Here is a 22,289-nt window from a genome sequence, read left to right on the forward strand (position 1 = left end):
CAAAAATCTATTTTGTAAATTGCTAAAAGACATTACTTAAAATTAATTTTCACCTTGGAAACAAACTGGTCTGTCACTCCTAAGATACAGGCAAATGACAGCTACTTAAAGGCATAAAAAGCTCTTTAGCAGTAGTAGTTGCCTGGCTCAGGTATACCACAGGCAGTATAGTCACACCATCACCCTGATCACCACTTGAAACAGCGACTCTTTGCCTGATTAACTTGTAGGCTTTGCTGAATGACTACACACCATATGACATCTGCTCTGTGGGGAACATGCCACCTTTAGGCTGTCCATAACCCACAGCCAAGCTGTCCTTTTATATAGTGTTGCAGGGGAGTAAGCACAGAACTATGAACTTTATCAGTAACTACGGTCACAGCATCCAAAGGTACCTTGGCAAAGTGGAATCCTTCATCAGTAAAAGAACTGCATAAGTTTAGTGACAAAATCCTTATGCAGGATGAAGCAGTAGCAAGCAATGGAAACAATTCCAAAAGGGAACTAATACAATTCACTTTAATGAAATTATACAAATTAATAAAATACAGTACTAGAAATAAATATCAAGTACTACTTCTAAAATATTTAAGCAGTTCTTTCCGCACAGGGTCAATATACACAAGAAATACACATCAGTTTGTGAGGGGAGATGACAACTACCACTGTTTAGTCCAAAAGGTCCATTTCAGGTTGCACGTTTGCCACTTAGCAAGTAAATCCATTATAAATGAATGTATATATAATATAGACATTAATAAACCAGAGCACTGAATGAGACCAAGCTAAGATTATACCTCAGAAAACCCCTCCAAACTGGGCCTAGATAGGAGTTAACAGTTAAAGCAGGTCTCAGTGAAGACCTACAGCGCAGGAATAACCAAGTTACAAAACTGGTTTTGCTGCTGAAGCCTCCATCTCATCAACTTACTCTTACAGCAATCAAGAATCTGAGTTTTCTGTCAAGTTCTCTGCCAGCCAACAACTTACTCTTGGATTAATTTTTTCCATGTAAAATGTTATTTTTTCTTCAGCTTTGGCTCTCAGAAATGTTACAGCTTATGGGCATGTCATAGGTGATAAATCAAGCTGTCTAAGCAAGGATCTCCTCCCTGTCTACTCTGGAACACTACTCAGAAGCCTCTGAGGAGCCATCAAGATAAACTTCCTCCTTGTTTTGCCATACTTCTTACACCATTTGCATTACAAGCAAAGTAAAATCCATGACCAGTACTTTGGCTCAGGGAGAGAGACATTTGAGATGGAACATGTATTTCTCCCATCAAAAGTGTCAAATCCCTCAAGTACCTCATTCTAGCCACTGCTGCTCAATGGAGATTACTGGCAACAGAATATGGGACAGGGAGGGGAGTACATTTACTTGCAGGGGAAGTTGCTGCAAGAATGCAAACAAAACCCCACAGCAATGCACAGTGGAAGTGAACCAGGATCCAAGTAAGCTGTGGTGTGAACTTTCAGCTCTACAGCTAATGCAGCTGCCTGGGACGTGACTCAGTGAATGTCACACCAAGGAGAGCCCTGAGCCAAGCTTCTCAACTCCTTAGCTATGCATTTTAACCAGAATGCTACTAGGCAAAAACCAGAAGCTCCTACCACTTCTAGCAGTGTTTTGACAACAGGTTCGAAACTGTTACTACATCAGGCAAGATCAGTACAAACTTAAAAAGTAAAGGTATAAGCATCTTCTCATGTGTAGGTACCAAAATGTTTCCTAACATGCAATTCTGCTCGAGGCAAGACTTGCTGGTTGCATCACTTATCCCCTCTGACTAGGGCATTTCTATGTCTTGTACCTCCATTTCGAATGGCCAGACAATTTCAGGCTAAACAGACCAGCTGCCTGGTGTTCTCGCCTGCCTGGAACAGAGGGTGCTACAGAAAAAAAAACATTCCACACTGCTGAATGGGACTTGCATGCTGGATTTTGTTCTAGTCTCAAATTAAGAAATCTGGATCCAGCCCTTAAGAGTCTACAGCTATTGACTTACCCTTTTGGTCATCCCAGGCCAGAGGATTATGCAGTCTCAACCAATGTACTCTTGGCTTAGGGCAAAATGTCAGGGTTTATCATCTCCTCAAAATGATTATCTACTGATCAGCCTTAGTTTATTCTCTCCTGCATTTCAAAACAAAACAAAACAATGTACTAATCACCCACTGGCACTAAATAAGAGCAAGAGACAGCAATGTCTGGGGACAAAAGAAATTAAATAGAGATCTGTGAATTATCAGTGTAGTTCTAGCAGTACAGTTCATTTTCACACACGACATGAATTCCCCACTGGAAGCTGCAGACAACGTAATGTAATGTCTGCTAACAGACATAAAATAGGGAGCAGTGCTGTATTATCACTTCTGCTGACCCTCTGCTGATGTGTATTACTATACAAATAACAGAAATGGACTAAGTGCCTTTTTTGTTAACACTAACTTAAAATCAGACTTTAGGAATGCACATTACTCTTTCTATAGACTATGAACTAATGGTTTCTTGCACTTTCTCTGCTAAACATCAGAGAATCCACACAAGAGTCAAGCACCCACCCTCTCACTGGAAAAATAAACAGCACCTATCCCCTCTACCTATCTGTTGTCTTCATGAAAACTGGACAAAACCTTACAGCTTCAAGATTCCCACCTATATCCCAGATGCACTAAGGAGATACACACAGCACAAATCTCAGTGTCTTAGGTGAACACAAAGAAAGCAAATAAGTTCAGCTTCCATCAACTAAAGTAACTTGGAGAGTCACAAGCTGGAACATGCACTTCAATTGTTTTACATTAAAAAGTTACTTTAAGGAGACAACAAAGGAAATGAAAGAATAGCTTAGGTTTTAGTAATTAACCATTAAATGCCCACACAAATATTCCTGAGATTCAAAGCACCCTTTTGCAGTGGAATTGAGTTCCCAGAAGTATCTGCATCAAACATTTCAAGAAAATTAAAAACAAACAACCCCCCCATCCACATCAAAAATCCACCAACTATGGTTGGATGAATGAAGTGGATTCAATCCAGTGCCTCAATACTCACCGAGACATGATAGCAAATGCACAGAATGTAAGCTCTAACTTGCCTGGCTTCATTTAGATTAACCAAAGTACTCTTGTTTACGGAGGTAATTATTTCTGCTTATGCATAAACAATAGACAGACAAGCTTTATAAACCTGAAATGCAGCAAATTCTTTGGGTTTTGTTTACAAGTTAGAAAAAAACATACCCATCAGTCCTTCTTAGACAGAACAGCCCCACAGATTACTGTTCTTGGAGAGAAAAAAACCCCAAGGACAGCGTAAAAAGTGACCCCAGTTGGAGGCTAATGAAGCTCACCCTCCGCAGTGAGGTGTGAGAAGGAGAGAGGCTGCCCTCCAGCGTTCAGTTTCCACACACCAGTACAAGTGCAAGGGATGGGTTTTCTGCTCTTGGGCTGCAGAGATACACTCATGGAGTGGGAAACCCCTATGTGAAAGGCACATTAATGATAAACACAGATTTAACTTGGCTTCTTCCCCCTCCTATTTACTAATTTAATTGGGCTGGTTTGGATTTAACATTAGGTACCACAGACACAATGATTTATTGAAATGTAAATTATTTTCACTTATTTCCAGGAGACTGCTAAAAATGTCATTTTTTCTAAAGGAGGGAGAAATCATTAATAGACACAGTCATGTAACTTCTGCAAACTCTGTCAGAGCTCTGGTGAACTATTTGCAATAGAGTTAGTTAGTGGCTGCAGGTATGGGATGTTTTGGTCACTACTGAGACACCCTGTTATTATTGTACATTATTATGAATGCATTATCTGAAAACAGATTCAGACTGTCTAAACAACGAAAAACCCCAAGCCAGAAAATTTCGTAAAATTCAAGAGAGAACAGGTTACTACTAAACTTTTAAATGGAAAACACATTTTTCTACATCCCAAGACTGTTAATAATACCTGCCCTCCATGCTTTTGGGCCTAAATATAAACAACTACTATTCATCAGGAAGCCAAAATTTATCCAAATAATCTTCTCCCTGCATTCCTTCTCCCCATATTCAAAGTGGATGGGCTGGATCCCAATTCCACTTCAGTTAGTGAAGTGGATCTCCACTCTACAGCTCAAAACCTAAAATCAAAGCTCATACATTATTCTGGTTTTGACTGATTTTAGCAGCTTATCATACAGACTGATGTGTCACATTATTTTATTTCAAGAATTTCATCAATTACATGTCTAAGACTCAAAAATTGCCAACAAACTGACTAGTTTAAGGCACCATAATCAACTTTTTAGCAGACTTAAACTGAAGGTAAATATATAACTGTTATATTAGCACAAATACAGTCATGTATGGTTTCAGGGTACGTACACATATCGAAGGGGACACGGTACCAGCAGTATCAGGTGTTAAACCTCTATGTTCTTTAACAGAGAATCAATTCAGCACCAGCCAGCTGTCACAAGTCTACTATGATTTTAGACAAAGTTCTGTGATTTTACAGATATAAAACTATTAGCTATGCATATTCGTGTACTTAAACCCTTCTGGAAAATGAGCTACTCCCACTCCAATAGCTCACAACAGCTTCAATATATATATTCAAGGTTCCTTTCTTTTTAAAAGCCAGATGGACACTCTTCACAGAAAAATCCTTAAAAATAAAGACCTAGCAAACATTTTAATAAGAAAATTACTATTCTCTTTTTTCACTTTAATTCTTTTATAAAGCAAGGTCTTCTGGAATCACAGTTACAAAAGATTTTAAAAAGTTTCATGATGCAGCACAATTAAATGACTGCGAAAGACATCAAAACAGGAATTACAAATTTCCAAACCAACTTGTTACTATAAACTCTCTCCTTTGATTTCCCATAGAATACAACAGTGAAGAGTGAGTGCACTTTGCTCAGTAGCCTTCAGTAGGTGAGAAGAAATGTCCAATCCTGTTTGTTTCAATGCCATACATGCATTCCCCTTTAATCAGCAGCGCTCAGGAACTCAGAAAAGCAGCATACATCTTTTAGGATCACACTCTGAATCAGAAGCAGAGGAGAAGACAAGGAGAAGAAAAAATCCAGGGAGCCCTATGGCTCTTCAGACAGCAGGGCACAGTCCTGCTGGGTCACCCACCTGGACCAGAGTCAGCCTGAGTGCAGGAACACACTGCATTAAAGCACTCTTCTCTCCTGCACCTCCCTGCTGCCCTTCATCCTGCCTTTCTCATGACACAGCACAGGAAAAGATTCCTCCCTCTCATCCCAATATATAAATACAGAAATAACTGCAGCCAGAAGCAGAAAATGTGTTCCACAACTACTTTTAAAAACAGGCTGGCAAAAAGCTGGCTCCCTCAGCAGGCAGAACAGCACACATACACATAACTAATCCAATAGCTCTGAACACAAGACACACACAGAATTTTCTGCAAGGACTGACCATCCAACACATTTGTGTTCATTGGGTTATTCAGCAGCACAGAACTATGGCATATATTCATACCTACCAAAGCAAATTATGTGAAATTTTTGACTCACCAGCAAGCATCTCTCATCTAACTGAAGACTATTGTAACAGCATCCAAAACATCAATATTGTCTTTTCTGATACAATCATACATGAAAGTCAATAATAAATCTTTTCAAAAAGCAGAGGATACTGAAGGGAACAGGAAAAAATAGTTTTAAAGAGGGAAAAAATAATCAAAGGGCTAATTTGTTTTTCAAAATTTGCTGAAGTTAACAAAAGAAAGACCCTGTCTGACCAAAAAGGAAAACTTAAAAAGGGAAAACAGAACTTGTAGAAAAGTAATGTTGAGGTGGCAAAATATCAAGAGGCCCATATTGTGTCCCCAAAAAGAAAAAGGTAGAAGCAGTTTTCACAACACAGATACAGGCAGAAAACCTCATCTTTGGTCCACTACAAACATGCTGGTATCAAGTTTACCTACCAGTCTGGTACTGTGTGCCAATCAGTGAATATTCCACCTGTACACTGAGCACCACATTCAATGAGATGACCTGCAAGACTGGGAAAATGGCATTAAAGTAACTAAGTAAAATGCAAAATCAATTTTTACAAATCCAACTTTAAAATACAAAGGAAATAGAGCTAAATAACAAAACATGCTATTTTCCTCCACAAGTATCTAATACAATTATGAATTATACGTTAAGCATAACAAGGGATCCTGAATACATTGTTTAAAGGGCAAATTTTTTGCAAGAATTTTCTTACATGAAATGAATACCTAGAAGATTACCTCGCACCTAAAACCAAGTTCTCCTAGTCATTTCAAATCTTGATCTGAATTCAGTATCTTAGTAGTCTGCACTGTGTGTAACAAAGACCAATTTTAAATGAAGAGACAAAAAAATTTCACCTCTGCATATTATGTATTCACTATGGTGTATTATAATTATGTATTACTATTTTCTAATTTTGATTGTGATAGTCCATAAATATTTAACAGAATTATGGGGAAAATCTTCATTTCCATCATCCCTCAGTGGAGCCTGAATGAATTTCTCTCCACATTTTTCCTCAAGCAGAAGTTCAAGAACACTAACACTAGAGTTTGCTCAGGCTAAGGACTTCATATAACGAGTCTTCATAATGAGGACTTCAATTCAGATAAATTATGCACAACATTAAATTAGGAGGCATAATTCTACTCCTTTCTGAAACACATTCCTAACCTTAGGACTACAACAAGGATTTGTAAATGGGAGCACGACACTGAGCTTCAACAAAACCATACCAGGATGTTGCCTTCTGACTAAACCTGCTTTTGTGCATCTTTCAGAGCTAGCCCTGCAACCACTCCAATTATCAACAGTGGCAGCCAGACAGAAAAGCCTGGGAATCAGTGGCCTGTAGTATAAGATTTCATCTCTCAACACAAAATGAACAGCAAGAAAAAGTTAAGCTGTTAAATAAAATCTTTCAACCCTTTCTTTCTTTTCTTATTTTAAGCTGGTTCCAGAATGAAGTTTCTATCATTTCAATTCCAAATGAGAGTAGCAAGTGAGCATTGAAAAAACTCAAAACCTAACAACAACATGCAAATAAATTAATTCAGTGATAATATGAAAAATTAGTAGAGGCTGAAAAAGCTGCTACCTTGACATTATGATATGAAATATAGATTTACCCCATTTCTTCTTATATCATTTACCTTCCTGCAGCTAGCAAGTCATAGTCATCCCTATTCCAGCCAAACTAGAAGAAAAACAAAAATATTTTAAATGCACATACGTTTCATACAGTACAAAAAACTGCACACAGTATGCTCATTGCTTTGAATAACAATGCATTGGATATATTTTACATCTAAATAACAATAACTGGCAGGCACTGTACATGGATTTGAGTTCCTATACAGCAAATCAGCAAAAAAAACTTCTGACATGCTGACATGCTCCAGTTTTGCTCCTATTGATACACCACAACAAATGTAAACTCTGAAAGTCATACCCTCTTCAAAACAACTGGAAGGGCAACACCCTTATTACTTAAAAGTGCACAACCTACAGGTTTAAAAGTATAGTACCTACCTTGTGTCACCTGGACAAACCACTGTGTGTCTTCAACTTCTGAAAATTATCAGTTCCTGGAATACTACCACTCACCCTCAAAAACTGGAAGTATGCTTTCTGTTTAATTAGAAATTTTAGCTAAAGTCTTTTCCCTGAGTTCAACCTGCAACCAATACAGTAATTGTTTCTTATTTAGCACTTTGCAGAAATCTTCCTAAAACCCTTCCTACATAAATTAGATAAGGTCTCTCAGGAGCAGGTAATACACACTGACAGTTGTTATTTTGTGAAAGTTAACAATTAGGAATAAAGCAAGAAGTCATAATGGAAATTATAAATGGAAAATTAATTAGGCAATGTTTGAAGTCAAAAGAGTATGATGTCATAGAAAGTATAACTAAACACATACCCTATTTTTTTAAATACACACCAAAAGAAAGCTTCTATATTTGACCATGTGTGATCCTTTACAAAAATTCATGAAAACCTATTAAAAATACTTCAGAAAACTACATACTGTGCCAGTATAATTTTTGAATTTCAAGGACTTTCAGAAATGCTGCATTGAAACTTGACTACTTTAAACAAAACTGCTTACCCACTGAACAAAAAACCCCAATGTTTTACACCACCTCACATGCTACCCCCCAACCAGAGTGAGCTCTACTACTGACACTTTGTGGTAAAGAAAAATATACTTGCACACCAAATGTTTCAGAAAGGCAAGGGGAAAAAATCCAAAACAAATGGTAATATTGGGGAAAGAGGCTAAGACTTCCTGAACTTCACCTGTGCTTTCTAGCTCAATGGTATACACGTTAACAAATATGCCTGCTATCAATTTAGGAGAAGCGGAAGCTGACACTTTTCATGCATGTAAGAAAAAAATACAGATGCTCATTATTTTTATTTAGTATCTACATTTTCATAAGGGACAAAAATTGGCTGACGACTGCTGAATATTCACTCACATTTATTCATTAGCATTTGGAAATTAACTTGTACTTACAGAATGAATGAGTGGTCCCAATACGATCCCGCTGTCAACACATCTGCCCGTCACAACAATATCAGCTCCAAGGTCTAGAGCTCTGCTTATTGGTCTGGCTCTAAAAATGACAAAACACAGCAGTAAGTAGTTTCATCTTTTAAAGCATCGGTTCCCTGACACACACAGGTTAAAAAAAACACTTAAAAATTGAATAAGAAATCAATAAAATCTACTTCAACAACCAACTTGTCGTTAGGTACGTACATCAAGAGTATTTTAAAGAGCAGTCATCAGGGCACTATCAAATTCAGGTGCCTAAATAACATAACTGGAACACTTCTCTTAATATCCAAGGAAACTTTCCTGAATAAAGTGCAGAGTGGGACATTTCTATAATAAATTACAGAAAAGAGTGCTTTTCAGAGATTCATTAAGCATTTAATTTTCAGTGTGTATAAAGTGTATAAAGATGAACATTCTTCAGGGACAAAACCTGGTGACTTAGCCCTCCAATTTTAAACCTTTCAGGTCAATTACCTATGGGATTTAAGAACTCACAATATTGTCCAACTTCAAGAGCACTGTGCAAGAATGGGATCACCAGGACCATCAATTGGAAGAGATGTATGTGACCACTGTCTCATTTCTCAGTCATCTCCCTTTACTAGACCTGATTCACACTGATTCATCTGAAGTGGATGGTGACAATGAAAATGCAGTTTCACAAAGAGGTAGCTAGAATACCTGCATTCACAGACTTATGGAGACCCTAAGCACCATAAAGGAGGGAAGGGAGATCTTTCAAAACAAGTGACCTTCCTGAAAAACTGGTTTCCAAAATTTCAAGAGTACAAAGCCTGACAGAGTTCAGCACAACATAACAGAACCTCCTACAGCACTGACTACATCCCAGTACTTGAATTCCCTGTTTGCACTCCTCTAGTGACAACACAGTAAACTACTCCATTCTGCAAGAGAATACTCAGCATATGAAAAAGCACTTTTGCAATTGTTATAATTGAACTAACACTGTTTTGGCTTCAACTAAAACCTGATAATTCAGATGGTGTACTGCTAAGAAGTCATAACTTACAATGTTATAACTAAAACTTACTTACAAGTTACAAACAAATTTTTTTCTGGTTGCCTGAATAATTCAAAGGTGAACCTCATCTACTAAGTAGTTCTAACTGCAAAGCAAAATAAATTCCTGTATTCAATGTGTTAAAATTAGTTGTTCATAATAAATACACCTTGCTAAAATAACTCACCCAAGATACACATTCATGCTGTGAATATTCTCTGGAAATTGTTTGCCACTCTCTAAATCAGTGATACCAGCTCCTTTTAAGTTCTCTTTCTGTTAGAAAACAAGCAGAACACAAGCTGTGAGTATTTTGAAGTTTCTACTGTTAGCCTCTCATTAGTCTCAAACAACAGATCCACATCATAGCAACTCTAAGCCAAGTACAATTATTAAAAGTATTAACAATACTGATCAGTTGAATGGCTAAAAGCCTTAGATACACTTTTAATCACAACTTTTCCAGCATGCAGAAAATTAAGGTAGTCTTTGAAGAATGTAATGTTCATTTATACATGACCAACAACAATGATCTAGTGTATTTCCTAGGCTTTAAACGGTGTTTAATTGCTGTAGGACTAAATAAATCAAACCCTGCAATCAGAAATGTACCTGCCACATCAGCAATGGTGTCATGGCCAGAGAACAAGGTTAATCCTGGAGCTTCATATGGTACTTAGAATAAGCTGTGTTTCCAGAAAAGTAGGGGCAAGGGGAGGGTGTGGTTTTGACCATGAATTAGGCATTAGCTTGGCAATCCAGTGAATTGAGGGGACAGTGAATGCATAGACACAACACCCATGTAAACTGTAAATACTAATTTACAGGTGGGATCTCTAGTGTGGGGAAAAAAACTCCAAACCTCCACTCTGAACTAATTTGGTATTCTAAATGACTGAAATCCTCCAAACCACAAGTAACATTTACCATGTTTCATGTATCAACAGTAGAAGTTGTCTGTAGACCATAAAAGCTGTGTCTTTTTGTTCCTGTAGGTTATGTACTGGCAACAGCACAGAAAACAATGCATTTCAGATCAGACACGTCCATAACAAGCTCAAATAACAACCACTGTTGTACCAGTAATGAAATTCTGGCCCACAGGCAGTAATTTCAGCAGGGCAGAAGTGTCTTAAAAGGAAGTCCAAGCACCACACATAACTTGCAAAAAAGGAATCTTACTTGACAATCTTCCACATTCAAGAGCATGCAAGAGGTAACAGATCCTATGCAGATAAATAATTTTCCAAGTTACAGGCAGAGATTTAACCACAGTGCAAACCTCTCCTCTCTTAACTACTATTGTGTACAAACTCTTTTACCAGTAGCTTTTCAGGTATGGCCAACTTTTTTTTTTTGCAGATTTCATAGATAAAGTGTAATTCTCTAAATAAAAAAAAAAAATCCCATGTATTTAACCTTTCATTTTTTTCTTTTATATTTGAACTTCAACCCTCTCACTTAACATTACCTTGCTGGCTGTAAACTGATTACTTAAAACCAGAAAACCAACTATCTATAAACAAAGCACCATCAGGAAATGCCTGTAAACCACTAAAAAAGCTAGAAGGGATAAACATTTGAATGTGTGGTAGCTACACCACATTCAGAAGAATTAACTGGCATGATTACCTAGTTAGACAGAAGCAGTAAATAACTGCATGTAATAGCTTCTCCTGAAGAGCACACAGACCTCACAGCAGATGCACATTTTGCTTCAAAAAGCTAAACAGAAGATGTAGAACCTTATAAAATTCACCCCCACTGTATACCAAACAGCAGATGTGCCAAGAATTGTATTTATGAACTAAAAGAACCTAAAAGATTATGAAGAACAATGCTTCTGATGGTAGAAGACTGGTGCATAGAGACACACAGGGTTCCTATGGGACAGTAAATGCCATCTTCATGCTATACAGACTTGAGCTACTAAGGAGTAAAACACAGTGAAATACCTCACTCATCAGATCATCTCCAGCAACAACAGCTATTTTCAAATCAACATCTGCTTTCTTTGCCACCTCCTGCAGGGCAGCTGCACAAGCAAGTGGATTAATTCCACCAGCATTACTGACAACACGAACACCTAACAGAAAAAAAACAAAGGCAAATAAAGTTCAGCAGCATCAATAATCAATCACCTGTACTTTAAAAAGTGTGCTGGAGCATAAGCAAGGTATCATCTTTGCAAGGTAACAGACATTCAGTCAAGCAAAATACAAAAACCACATTAAAATAAAACCACATTTAATCTGTCAAAGGATCAGAATAAGCCAGTAGAAAAATTGTTTAGAGAAAAATAACTCCTATAGATACTTCTCATCTATCCTTTATGAATGGAAGGAGCAAGTGACCAGAAAGACACACATAATGAGGCAGACACCATCAAACACCTCTGACAGGAACAGTAATAGACACTGTGAAGCTTTACTAATGTAAACAAAAAAAAACCAGAAACAAAAAAACACAGTAGAAAATCATATTGTAGAACTACGTAATCATATTGGGAACTATGTGGGAATTTTGAAAAACTTAAAATACCTTGAAAACATCTAGCTCTCACACTTTAAAAAAGATCTGTAAAGCAATCTACCATTCACAGATCGAAGCTATAGTAAGAAATACATGGAAATACACGTATGTATTCGCATTTGCAACAAATACCATAAATCAACCCAATTTCACCATCAGACCTGTACCCCACATCAATTACAATGGGATTTTTCATAGAATTCTAGAATAGTTTGGATTAGAAGGACCTTAGAGATCACCTAGGTCCAAGTCCCCTGTTATGGGCAATGTTATTGAGGGCTCCATCCATCCTGGCCCTAAACACTTCCAGGGATGGGGCACTCACAACTTCTCCAGCCAACCTGCTCCAGTGCCTCACCATCCTCAAAGTAAAGAGGTTCTTCCTAGCATCCAATCTAAATCTACCCCAGCTTATGGCTATTCCCCCTTCTTCTATCACTACATATCCTTGTAAAAAGTCCAACTCTCTTGCAAGCCTCCTTTAGCTACTGCAAGGTGCTGTAAGATCTTCCCAGAGCCTTCTCTTCTCGAGACTGAACAGCCCCAACTCAGCCTGCTTTCCTAAGCAGGTGTACTGAATTAACGCAGAAACTCGTGCAAGGAGTAGCATACCTTTCCTGTGAATATCGTTTATATAGGGAGCCATGGCAGTGGAGACAAAATCCGGAGTGTAACCTAAAACCTGAAATAATTAAGAGCTGTAACCATTTCTTACAGGTAGGTCAACCCAACCCCTCTCCTTGGTTAACACAGAAAACAGCGAAGAACCACTACCTCCCAAATAATACCATCATTTGGGTAACGATGGGAAACGACACGAACACCTTCACCAGATGAAACTGAACAGATGAAAATAAATACATGCGAATAAAAAGTATACTCAAGAAACCGTGTCCCCGTGACCAGGTATGTCTTAAACAGGTTTCGGGCACGATTCGTGCTGAAGGAGAGCTTGGAGGTCGCAAAGTACCGGAGCGCGCCCGCCCCGGCCGAGCCCAGCACGCTGGGGCTGGACACCGGCTCTACTTACGGGAGAGCGGGCCTTGGCGGCCGTCAGCAGCGACATGGTGATCTCGGAGAGGTAATCGAACACGAGGAAATCCAGCTTCCCTCCGTACAGCAGCTGCGGCACTGCCGGGGCAGGCAAGAAGGTACCATCAGCTGGGGGCACCCCCGGTGCCCACCCCTAGCCCCGGTGCCGGCCCCGCCCAGGCGTGCGGCGGCGGCCCCGGCCCGGCCGCTTGCGCAAGGGGGCTCTCCATGGCGCTGGGGCCGCCGCCCGCCGGGCTGACCCCGGTCCCCGCCGCCCCGCCGGGTCTCCCGGCCGCCCCCCGAGCAGCCGCTGCCGCCCCACCGCCCACCTGCGACCGCCGTGTCCCCCCAGAAGCCCGAGGCGCAGCCGATGCGCACCGCGGCGCCCGCCGGGGGCTCGCAGCCCGCGCTGCGCCGGCGGCTCCAGCGGGGCGGGCGGGCGGCGGCCCCCAGGAGCCGCGGGCCCCGCAGCGCCAGCAGCGCGGCGCAGCTCATGGTGCGGGCAGCGAGAGCACGGGCACCGCCCCGCCTGAGGCTGCCCGACACAGGCTGGGGAGGAGCTGGGGCCTGCGGAGGCGATTGGGAAAAGGGGCGGGAGAAAGTTCATAAATCCCGGGTGCGCGGGCGAGAGCGCTGGGAGGTGTACGGCTGCTGCAGGATGTACTCCTTGCGCCAGTCAGCTGTAGGGCAGCGATGGGTCCGGCCCCAGGCGTGTCCGAGCAAGGCCTCTCCGGCTCGGGCTATGCCCGGCCCCGTGCTGGGCAGGGTCGGTGGCGGGGCTGTCGCATCCCCAGGAGCTGCGGGCCCGGCGAGAGCAGCCGTGTCTCTCCGAATCGTGTGGCGGAGTGTCGGGGAAAGCCTCGGCAGGGGAAGCCCCGTCATGAGGCTCGGGATAACGCCAGAAGTGTGTCAGATAGTCCGGTTATGGAGTCCTTATGAAACCTTTTCCTCCTCGCCTAAATACAAAATGTGTTTATTAAAGATTAAGACTTTCTCTGTGGGAGTGCACGTCTCTGTTCTGACATAAAGAATTTCTCAGGTCCTGGACTGAATTTCTAGTCTGTGGACGTGAGGAAAGTGTCACCAAGCCAGGAAATTGCCTCGTGTATAAGGAGGAACGATTTCCTGGTGTCTGAGCTGAAGGCTGTCTCTGGGTATCTGCACAAAGAGCTGATCGTGTACAGGTGCTCCAGAGCCAATCCTCCGTGTCTGGCATCAACGAGGCTGCTCTGGCACAGCAACAGCTTGGCCTTCCCTAACAAGTGCACTTCTATTCCAAATGGATTTTAATTATATCTTGCAAATGATACAACAACCTTTGCAATAACCAATAATACTTTGCAAGAGTGATGAAAAATAAAACGTTTGGTGTAACACTGACAATGCTAAGTACGTGGTGATGATGAGAGGGGGTTTACTGATGTAAACAAGAGCCATGTTGAAAATAAATAAGTACTTCTGGAAATTGTCTATAAGACAATTCCAGTTAGACTATTTTCAAATTGTGATTAGAAATAATACAGTTGCGAGAAGATAGGAAATAATCATGCTCTGATCTCAGAATTTGGTTCCTTATTTAGCAAGATACAATGTTTTCCTATGGCAAAGAAGGGCTATAAAACACCATTTTATGTTCTCAGTGCCTGAGTGATGAACAATTCCTGTCCTAATCTATTAAAGAGGCAGAACCAAGGAGGTCATAAAGAAAAAAAAATTGGTTCCCTATACAGATTTTTATTATTACACTATGAAAGTATTTCATTATTATGTTGAAAATTTGCAAGTTTTGAGTCCCTATAAAGTAGTAAACATGCAAATAATCACAGCAGGGGAGGAAAACCACCAGGTGGTTTATGCATATTCACCTTCAGGTAATTTATGTATATTCAACTCTAGAGAGCTTTGTCCTAAATATATATTTGTTGTAGCTCCTTAAAGTCAACTTTGAAGCAAGAATCAGAAAGAGCAGTATCTGGTACAGAATACATGGCTACCCGTATAAAGACAGATGCTTTCTGTAAATAAACTTTAAAGTGTCTTCCACGTGTGTTTGATACAGAATGCATTGCAGTCACATGCCAACATATTGCAGCATGGCAGGAGACGTGGCTAATCCTCTGCAAGTCATGCAACCCTCTCAAACCCTGGGGTGAAATTCAAGTGTGGTTCGCCTTGGCTGGGACACTATTACCAACTTGCTGCAGTCCTGCCTTCTGTGCTTGAACCCATCCAGAATAAAATAAATGCCAATCCTGATAAAGAGAATCCCTGATTGCCCATGGATGCAAGTCAAGGTTCCACTGGAATGGGTTGGGGCACGTTTTCATGCTGCACAGCTGAACTCGTGGGTGTGAGCAGGGCTGGCTGCTGAGGCCAAGGGCCCGGAGGCCGGTAGGTGGCTGTGTCTGACCGCTGTCCGCACCCTCCTCGCCAAAAAACAATCCCTGGCCCCAAAAACAGCCTCCTGCTCCCTGCAGCCAGCATCCTCTGTGCCCTTCTGCCTCTCTGGATGAACCAGGCATTTTATCTACGTTAACAAAATAAATATTCACATGCATGTGTGTACCTTGGTGAAACCGCCTTGGAGTCTGGAAGGTGCTTTATTCTTTCATCTTTTCTCAGGTATTTTCAAAGCATGGATTTTGACAGACACTGCTCATGGTTCAGGGGAAGAACTGGATCTTGCTTTGTCAGAAACCATTTCAAGGTCCTTATGGAACCTTAAATACAATTTTAGCAAATTTGTATATGGATGTTGACAGTTGTGTGAGACAATTAATATCCAACATATATTTAATACTAAGACACACCCATTAGTTAATATCCCAAAAACACAAGGAAAGGATTTAGGATCATTTCCATTATTTGCAATGGTGCAGTGAAGTGATAAAGAGATCAAAGCCTGTATTCTGTCAGCTCCCCCAGTATGGAGGGGTTTGACAGCTGGCTTGCAAGCAAAGCTGAGTTAATAGAAGAAATAACAATTGATGATTTTTGAATATATCTATAGTAAAGAAAAAGACAAGGCTGTTAGCATAGAAACACATCAGAAAAAGTACATGAAAAATACATGAAAATTTTTGTGAACTAAATTATGTGTATAAGTAAATGTGTATACATGCCTTAATAAATTTCTGTAAAACTTTTGCCAATTATATTAACGCTAATTGCTTTGCACCAATAAATACAAGTTATTATAATATAATTAATGACTTAAAATCACACTTTGTTAAAAGTATATAAGCTAGAAAACATGCAGAATAAAAACTTTTTTCTTCTTAAACCCTAATCACGTGTGTGTATGTCACATCCAACCTAACAATAACACCCCAGCGAATGTGTTTCTTACTCAACTTATACTTGTCCTTAAATAAGTACACTGCTTAATAAGCTTATTGAGATTCTAGAAAAATCATCCATTTTGCTGAGAGAGTAATTTATTCACTACCTCTATCCCCTCCATTTCAGAAATTATTTTCTTAAAATATACTGAATTTTCATTACCATCATCATTCCATCCTGAGCAGTAATGATTAGCTCAGAGCCCATTATTTTACACCTGAGGTTAGGATTGTTTGAAATGAAAACACAGGCAAATTATATAGTGGTTCTTTTCCAGGTAGGCTTGGGAAGCAATGCTCTGTGATGGTCAAGTCTTTATCTTGAGGGGGTTTTTGAGATGATTTAAGAGATTTTAGGAACAGTTTATTGCTCTTTGAGCACACCAGATGGCAGTGTGTGGTTGTCGGTGAGGCCCAAAAGAAACCACAGTGAGTAACAAGCCTGTGAGAATTCATAGGCAGGAGGTGCTCCTAAAGAGACTGTTATTTGTGACCTGTGTAGGGCATTTGGGTCAACAATAAAAGCTGTCACAACTCACTCACGTGATAGGAACCCATTGCTTAATGGAAATTTTTTAATAAGCCAGAATTCCTCTCATGATTTGTGAGAAGAAAGCAAGAGAAAGAAAAATCTTCTGGCTTTATTTTTTATGCCAGAGAAAGAAAAAGACTACAGATTAAAACATTAACAATAAAGAAGGCTTTTTTTTTTCTGCTTATGATTTACATGTAGAAAAATCTGAGATTCTCTTTTCCTCAGTGACCCTAAATACTTATATTTACATTTAATCAGCTATTGATGTTTCAAACATAAGCCTGTGCTTCTCTTCCTGTAAACAGATTGGTGCACCAGCGTGGAGCACAGGTAATGTGTAAGAGAACTGTGGAATTCATTCTTCTGCTTCCATCATCCTGAATTAATGGCATTCAAGCCTAATCCTGGAAGTCAAGGAGGACAATACAGAGTGCATTTTTCCAAAACAAATACACTTTCCATTATATTTCTAGGATTTCTCTGACAGTCAGGCTTTCTCTGATTGCTTAAAAAGTACAAGCAAAGTATTTTCCAGAGGTTTATTGTGAAATACATTACATTTTTGCTGTATTTTCTTTAATGTTATTGTCAATAAATTCCTGTCCTAGTAATATCAGCCTATATGTTTGATTATTGAAGTAGACTCTGTTTAGTTTATTGAGGCTCTGTCCTGTCAACTAATTACAAAATACTCAGCAAATATTTGAATTTACTACTTATCTCATTCCCTCAAATTAGTGCATCTCTTTGTTTAACAAATAAGTTCACTGTTCTTGCCCTCAAGGTAAAGCATACATTGCAATCTCTCTTCTGAAGACAGTCTGAATACCAACCTTTTCTAAGTGAATCAACAGCTGAAAACAGTTTCTGTAGATCAGTAAAGGCAGAGAATTTACTATATTGCATCAAATAAGCTCAAAAATTATGTTTCACTGAAAATGGTTTAGGGCTTTGTAGGAGATTTTTAGAATTTCAAGGTATAACATCATGTACTACAGGACTCAGAAAAACCTCAATTATGACAAAACAACGGAATGAGTTATATATATTCTGAATCATCCTGACTCCATTCCTCTATATCACATTCTTTTTTTCAGACATAAGATCACTCTTAATACCTTAAGATTTGAAAGAAGTTTAAATAAAATCTGTAATGCATCAATTTAGGCCAGCAGAACTAACTAAACAGAAACATAATAGGATTTTTCAAAAATAAGATACTAGCTCATTCAAACCATCAAATATCTGACCTATAGATATGAGGTGTCTTCAGAACTATTATGATGATTAGGTGTCTTGATTTTTGGCCTTTAATTTTAACATATTTATTTAAATTTGTTTGTAGTGATATTTAAGTCAAAATAAAAACTATGTATTAAAGCAATAACCTTTGGTTATTCTTTGCAAAAAAACAAAGCATCTTTTATGTTATTAAAAGTGCTGATATGAACAGTCATGAATCACTGTAACTTCCATGTTTTGATTTAAGAAAATACATTAGCCTGTAAGTATTAAAGAATACACTCTAAAGTGCATATTCCCAGTGTGGAGGCAGCAAAATACCCCATAATTTCTTTCCAAAATGAAAGGTTATTCCTGACATGAAGTACATACATTTCTTACTGTTCTTCACTCAGTTTTCAAAGAAACAATTATTTCCAGCCAGTATTTGAGCAAAGTACCTGTACTGGTGTCACAAGTGTAAAGAAATTAAAGGCTCTCCCTTGCACAGCAACTGATTTTGTTGACTCATTTCACTTCAGGAAGGGTAAGGAAGAAATATGCTGCACAGAGTGGACTATGCAATTGGAAAAAAATGTTGTTATTTACCTTTCGCCCACGTTTTGAAAATTGAAAGAGAAAGACAAGTTACAAAACTTTTTTTTCATTTTCACTTTAGTGCACTCGGCTTTCTCACCCACCATTGGTGTAGCTTTGCTACAAGGCAGCTTTTTAGTTGTCTCTAATTCTCATCCTAATTATCACACTTACTGATTGACCTAGAAAAGGGGATTTTGCCCACTAATCTGTTTAGTAATGCAAGCAGGGTGATAAATGTTGGTGATAAATAGCAAAGTGTTGTAGGGATATTTTTTCATAACTTAGTATTTGGTATCTTTCAATATTTATTTATTTTTAAATAGGAAAAATATCTTCTGGAGCATCAAAAAAATGCAAGTTTATTTCAATTCCACTGAACATTTTCAATCAAATAGTAATAAAAGCCCATTGGAAATCTTAAAACTCATCACTAAACATTTCTAAAATGTTGTCGACTGATTTCTCAGGTTACATGCTTAAGGCAAGTAAGTATAAGCTTAAAAAACAGATGTTTTTCCAAGGCAGCCATAACGATATTCTAATATTCAGGAACTAATTTGCAGACACAAACGTGTTTGTTTTTCTCAGGAAGGGTTTTCTATGAATGATGGGCAGGTGTTGGCTAGCGTCCTAGTGGCTGACAAAAAATGCTAATCAATACTGAGTTGAAGAAATCTCTTTCAAGCAAATAATGATTTTTACTCTCTCTTCAAAAATAAATTGCAGGAAAAGAGTACAGTGAGTTTGAGAACTCTTCCTTCCATCTGTGCTACCAGGAATTGTTCCTCATCTGTTACCAAACCAGCAATCAGACTTACTGGAAAGAAAACACTGACCAGAAAATCAACTTGGCTAAATTAGGCTGGACACATCTGAGGGTACAATTAGGTCTCTAGCACACTGGTTTGGTAAGTGGGTCAGCTGTTTTGCAACCAGGACCCACCAAGACAAAATGGTATGTGGAAGAGGAAAAACACCACATAATCATTCCACTAAGAATATGTATTGCTTTCAACTTAATTAAAAGTAGGACTAAGATCTTTCTAAGTAATGAAAGGTCTAATAACAGAAGAAAAGAAAAAAGAAGCAAACGTATGAAATGATTAATTATTCATGACTATGTAATCAGTAAAGCAAACAAAAATTTCCTGAGGTTTAAATATTTACATCTTCTGCTGAGAAGTACCACAGTTGTAACTACAAATACAGCTAAGCAACACTTATAATTGCCGTGTGCAAATATTTGGTAATCATTGAGGCAATGTTGAAAATTGACTTCTTCATGAATGTAAATATGATAATTTTGTGTAACATAAGCATCTGACTGAAAATTCAGTTTTCCTATTCCTAACCCATTTGTAAGAATAATGATCCTTTTGTTTTTCCCACCAATTAGACATTTACCTTGAACATTGAAACTCTATTTATGCATTGTTATTATGTCATTATAGCCATTCTCATGCTTTAACTATAAAATCTTGGGGTTTTAAACTCAAGGTGAACTAGGTTTTTACTGCCAGAGTTCAATGTTGTCATCTTCTCTGAAATTCTTGCCTAGGAACACAAGACAGGTTTTTTTTCATTTTCTGCTACCAAATAGTCTTCTGATAGAGTTTCAGGCCTATATGTGCTACTTCTAACGACAAAAAGGAAAGATGTGTTCATTATTCTGTCAGAGGATGAGGGATACCTGAATTGTGCTACGTGGTTCACCTATTGCATCACAAACAGTACGTGCAGTGTACATCTGTGTTCAAGCTGTTACTTAACAAAGTTCATACTGGCAGCCCACTCATGCTCCCTTGTCATATCTAAGGGAGTCCTGCTGGTGCACAGCCTCTGGAATGGTATCTCTAGGACACTGTGGACACTTGTGTCATGAGCTGCAAAGATGAAGCAAAGCAAGCTCGGTGTATGAGCAGCAGTGACAAGGAGGTTCAGCCACAGTTTCCTCAGTCCATGTTAACAGCACCAGTGAAGCAACAGTAAAAAACACAATAGCAGATTGACTTCTACCCATCCTATTTACTTTATTTTCACACTTTAGGAAACAGAAGTAACTCTGTAAAAGGTGGAAATGTCCTATTTGTATCAGTAAGGTCAACAAGAGGACATTCTGCACATAGCTCTTGAAGGGAATTAATAGCAGATTTGGAAAGACAAACCTTTAGCATCGATCATCCTTTGGAAAAGACTTTTGGCAGCCTGGCGACTAACTCACTGGTCATCAGTGCAGTTACTGGAAAGCTGACACTCAGGCACAATGCTTCAGCCTCACTTGTGTCACATCAGATTGATTTTTATCATCCTAAACACTCACATTTCCTTCTGGCAATATGTGGGTGGATCTCTGAACATGATGGGAGCCTTCTGTTTGATCCGATTTGACCAGATTGAAAGAGGATATACAGGTCAGGAACTCTCCATGTTTCAGGGCATAATCATATCTAATTTTCTAATAATCTGGTTCCTATATAATGCTTTTTTCCCCTTTTTAAAATCCCTATTAAGCCAAGTTGAAGAATTGATCCTGCTGTACAGAGACAAAGTCATTTGCCTGAAATCACAAAGCTGACCCCAGTAACAACAGATCTATCCCTGAACCCCATTCTCACCATTCTTCTCATCATCTGGTCAAACGTGTAACGAAGTCAAAAGCCTCATTCAACACTGCCTTTTCACACATTGTGCTGTACAGGCACAAAATCAGACTTTCTCTGCAGAAGCCATAGTTCAGACATTGGGTCTAGGTCATGAGTGGAAGGGTGTCAATGCTCCCAATACAGAGAGCATGCAAAAGGACATACTAAAGTAATTTGCTGGAACAAAGCCCATGGCAGAAGACAGGGCTTGTCAGCACTCTTGTAGCAGTATTGAAGAAGGCAGATACCAACAACATTAGCTCTCCAGCAAGGAAGCATTGACCGAAGTCATTGGAATGGACTCTCTGTGTTGAAGGATAGGGAACATTCACTGCCTGTGAGAAATACCACAGACTTCTTTTCTGGATATGCCACTGCCCAATGACTTTACACCTTTCTCTGCCTCAGTTTTGTCATCTACAGAACTGGGAAAATGGTGTTGAGTCTCTTTGCAAAACATGTAGAGATCTGTGGTGGGAAAGACCTACTTAATCCGAAAATATCATTTGTTCTTAGGCAATTGATAGTTGGTGCAGATAATTCAGATTGCTACTGTGGCTTTTCCCTGTGCTGTTAGAGTGAAACCTCTGCCAGCCCGTTACGAAGCGATGTGTGAGTTTGATGATGTTTGTGATGAGATGTAGCGTCTCCATGCCTTATCTCACCTTCCTGCGTCCCCTGAGACCTGGCTGGAGCAGAGATCAGGCGACTAAGCGCAAAGCGGGTTGTGAAAATGGGAGGAGTGTATGTGCAAAT

General features: G+C 39.3%; 1 protein-coding gene across 1 annotated transcript in view; it reads right to left on the minus strand.

The window, feature by feature from the left end:
- Positions 1-13,689, minus strand: part of LOC128950474 (uncharacterized) — a 56,713-nt gene extending 43,024 nt beyond the window's left edge. Inside the window, exons 1-8 of the mRNA XM_054295354.1 lie at positions 13,524-13,689; positions 13,193-13,293; positions 12,775-12,844; positions 11,586-11,716; positions 9,818-9,906; positions 8,565-8,664; positions 7,195-7,238; positions 5,968-6,045 (exon numbers count right to left, since the gene is read on the minus strand). Of these exons, the coding sequence (XP_054151329.1) occupies positions 5,968-6,045; positions 7,195-7,238; positions 8,565-8,664; positions 9,818-9,906; positions 11,586-11,716; positions 12,775-12,844; positions 13,193-13,293; positions 13,524-13,689 (779 nt within the window). The remainder of the gene's footprint in view (positions 1-5,967; positions 6,046-7,194; positions 7,239-8,564; positions 8,665-9,817; positions 9,907-11,585; positions 11,717-12,774; positions 12,845-13,192; positions 13,294-13,523) is intronic.
- Between the last annotated feature and the right edge of the window lie 8,600 nt (positions 13,690-22,289).

The sequence above is a fragment of the Melozone crissalis genome, unplaced genomic scaffold (genome assembly GCF_028551555.1).
Source record: "Melozone crissalis strain CALT ecotype California unplaced genomic scaffold, PUWL_Pcris_2 ptg000006l_1, whole genome shotgun sequence".
In the NCBI taxonomy this organism is placed as follows: domain Eukaryota; kingdom Metazoa; phylum Chordata; class Aves; order Passeriformes; family Passerellidae; genus Melozone; species Melozone crissalis.